Source organism: Amblyomma mixtum, chromosome 6 (genome assembly GCF_055824585.1).
Source record: "Amblyomma mixtum isolate Tamu chromosome 6, ASM5582458v1, whole genome shotgun sequence".
Taxonomy (NCBI): domain Eukaryota; kingdom Metazoa; phylum Arthropoda; class Arachnida; order Ixodida; family Ixodidae; genus Amblyomma; species Amblyomma mixtum.
This window is the reverse complement of record NC_143017.1, coordinates 132,289,831-132,292,943: the sequence shown is the minus strand read 5'-3', so window position 1 is coordinate 132,292,943 and position 3,113 is coordinate 132,289,831. Positions and strand designations below refer to the sequence as shown.

Genomic DNA, 3,113 nt, shown 5'->3' with positions numbered 1-3,113 from the left:
TTGTTTAAAGCGTACACAGGAGGAACGCAAACTTTTTTTTTTTCAAAAGTACTTTTTTTAAGCCTGAGGTAGAAATATGGGCTAACAAAGTTGCCACAGTTGGTGGTGGTGGGGGTGCAACATGTTTATAAAACAGCCTTCTGACCTTCCCTTTTCCCTTTCACCTTTCCTTTCCCCTTTTGATTTGCAGTCGCACACTTACTGAAGGAAAGAGCATGAAGTAGGGGCCTCAAACATCACTCTCATCTTGAACCTTGCCAGTAATAAAAGGTTCAAAGGTAGCAAACCATGTGGGAATTTGGTGCCAAAATCTCGAGACATCAAAGCTTTCATGATAAATCCACGCGCAGAACTCAAAGCCCTCTGGCTTCGATGTGCTGCTTGGCTCTACGTCCCACGTTTTAAAAACTTGCTTCAGCCACCTCATTTCTCGTATCTACCTCTAACCCTTCCGCGATCCCCTGTCTGTATTATTTTATTTGTGAGCCTGGTGATTCTAGTTTTGAACTTTAAAAAGTGCCATAGAGTTCCTTACACAATTCTTTGGGGCAAATACAAGCGCAAGTTAGTTTCGTAACGCACTTTCTTTTTCCCTTGTAGGGCGTAAGCTGCTCGGAGATCCTCAGAGAAGACAAGACGTCTGTGCCGTTCAACCGTTTATTCTCTGAGTAACGGAGCTGCGGCGGGGAGCGCGGGAGGCGCGCCCCGCCGCTGCGAGAGGGAAAAGGGAGGAGAAGGAAAGAGCGCACCAGATGCGGGGGCTCGCGGGGTGCGGTCGGGTTCCTTTGAAGGGACGCCGCAGACTTCGACCGCAACGGCGTTCACCTCACGTTGCCGGTGGCATAGGGAAGAAGCACGCGTAAGTTGTGCCGGCGAGGGCTGGCGCCATGGCTGGCGCACTACACGGGCGCACCATGGCGCCAGCCCTCGCCGGCACAACTTACGCGTGCTTCTTCAATACATGAACTTGCCACGAGAATATCATCCACGTAGGCGAACACGAAGGGAAGGCCACGTACGACGGAGTCGATGAAACGCTGGGAAGTCTGCGCAGCGTTGCGAAGTCCGAATGGCATTCTTAAGAATTCAAACAGTCCGAATGGTGTCGTGATCGCTGTTTTGGGGATATCTTCTTCTGTTACAGGGATTTGATGATATGCCCGAACAAGATCAATTTTTGAAAAGATGGCTGCAGCGTGCAGAGAAGACGTGAAATCTTATATGTTGGGCAATGGGTATCGGTCCGGGACGGTCTTGGTGTTCAGAAAACGATAGTCTCCGCATGGTCTCCAGTCTCCTCACTTCTTCGGGACAAGGTGGAGTGGAGATGCCCAGCTGCTGGATGAAGGTCTAATAATGCCAAGTTCCAGCATATGCTCGAATTCTGCACGGGCCACCTTGAGTTTGTCCGGAGCCAGGCGTCGTGGGCGAGAGAAAACAGGTGGTCCCGATGTTATGATGTGGTGCTGAACGTCGTGGCAGACGGGTTGAGTCCAATCCGGGGGTGACGTTAGCTTTGGAAATTCATTAATCAGGGCTTCAAACGGCTCTTTGGCAACTGTAGCACATGAGGGTGCTACATCGGTAGTTGCACGCGCTGCTATGCCGTGAATAAAGAGTTTCGTTGCGGAGTCAATGAGGCGCTTCCGCTTGACGTCGATGAGGAGCTCGTGCTTCGTTAGAAAGTCGGCACCAATTATCGCAGAACCAACGTCGGCGACTAGAAATACCCACCGGAAGACCCTTCGAAGCCCGAGGTTGAGCGTCACAGAGCGCTGTTTGTAAACAGGTATGCGCGTTCCGTTCACTGCTTGCAGGTACGAAATTGCAGTGGAAGCATGCTCTGCTTTTGTGGCTGGGAGAACGCTCACCTGGGCCCCGGTGTCAATAAGGAATTTCTGTCCGGTGGTTCTGTCGTAGACGTGGAAAAGGCGACACTCTTCTTGGCACAGACCGCTCGTCGCCGCTAGTGGTCGGCCGGCCGGTTTTCCGTCCAGCTGCAAGGCAGGAGGCAGTGGCGGGCGTTGGCGCCGAAGCGACGATGGTAATACAAGATGCGTGGGCCTGCGGATGGACTTCGCTCACTCTGTCCGCGCTGTCGGGGCGTTGAGGAGCGGTGACGTTGGCGTCCACGGCGTAGAGGCGGCTCTGAGTGTCTAGTTGCCGCAATCAGTTTTTCGAGCTGCTGACAAAGGCGGTCAACTTCGGAAGGCGTAGCGGTGATGGATGCAGTATGCGACGGCTGAGGAGTGGTGATGGGGACGGCCAACGGCGACGACTGTGTGGGCGTGCTGACGGCTGCGACGGTCAAGTGTGGGGTAGCCACTTCCATCACCTTGTCGGCTAGCGCGGCGAGTGATGTTAAGTCCATGGTTGTGGCTGTGGCAAGCACCATTTGGACGTTGGACGGCAGGCGCTGCAGAAAAAGTTCACGCAGGACAGCATTGTCCTTGGTCTGCGCACTGCTACCGAGAAGCTGCGTCATCCGCCGCAAGAGCTGACTTGGTCGCCGGTCACCGAGCTCCTCGGAGGAGAGTAGCTGCTGTATTTTCGTCCTTTCGGACGCGGCCGTTCGTTCCAGTAGGGCTGCCTTGAGGTCATCATATGGATGTGCCGGAGGATTGGTGCTGAAAGAGGTGAGTAAGTCGGACACCTCCTCTGCAGCTGTTGATGGCAGTGCGCCGACCACGTGGTGAAATTTATGCTTCTGTGATGAATTTCTCGAAAGTTGGAATTGAGATTCCACTTGCAGGAACCACACGGCTGGGTTGCGTTCCCAGTACGGTGGGAGACGCACTGTGACTGCAGAGACGGCTTCGCCGGGCACATCTGGCGTTGTCTGGTTGAGGTTGGGCGTAAGTGGCTGATTTTGTTCCATTTCAGCTGCTTGCGTTGACGTCCTGTCTTCAGCGTGGGGAAAAGCTTGGCTCTACGTTTCTTAGGTGCGTTGAAAACCGGGTCACCAATTGTAGGGCGTAAGCTGCTCGGAGATCCTCAGAGAAGACAAGACGTCTGTGCCGTTCAACCGTTTATTCTCCGAGTAACGGAGCTGCGGCGGGGAGCGCGGGAGGCGCGCCCCGCCGCTGCGAGAGGGAAAAGGGAGGAGAAGGAAA

The 3,113-nt window shown here is 54.1% G+C and overlaps 1 protein-coding gene across 1 annotated transcript; it reads right to left on the bottom strand.

The window, feature by feature from the left end:
- Positions 1 to 1,906: 1,906 nt before the first annotated feature.
- LOC149340430 (uncharacterized) lies at positions 1,907 to 2,878 on the bottom strand. The gene has a single exon (XM_089551126.1). The coding sequence runs from the start codon at positions 2,876 to 2,878 to the stop codon at positions 1,967 to 1,969; it is 912 nt and encodes a 303-aa protein (XP_089407252.1). The 3' UTR covers positions 1,907 to 1,966.
- Positions 2,879 to 3,113: the final 235 nt, after the last annotated feature.

Bases quoted from the DNA above. Each gene is read 5' to 3' on its own strand.
- LOC149340430 (XM_089551126.1), bottom strand. From the start codon at position 2,878: ATGGAACAAAATCAGCCACTTACGCCCAACCTCAACCAGACAACGCCA.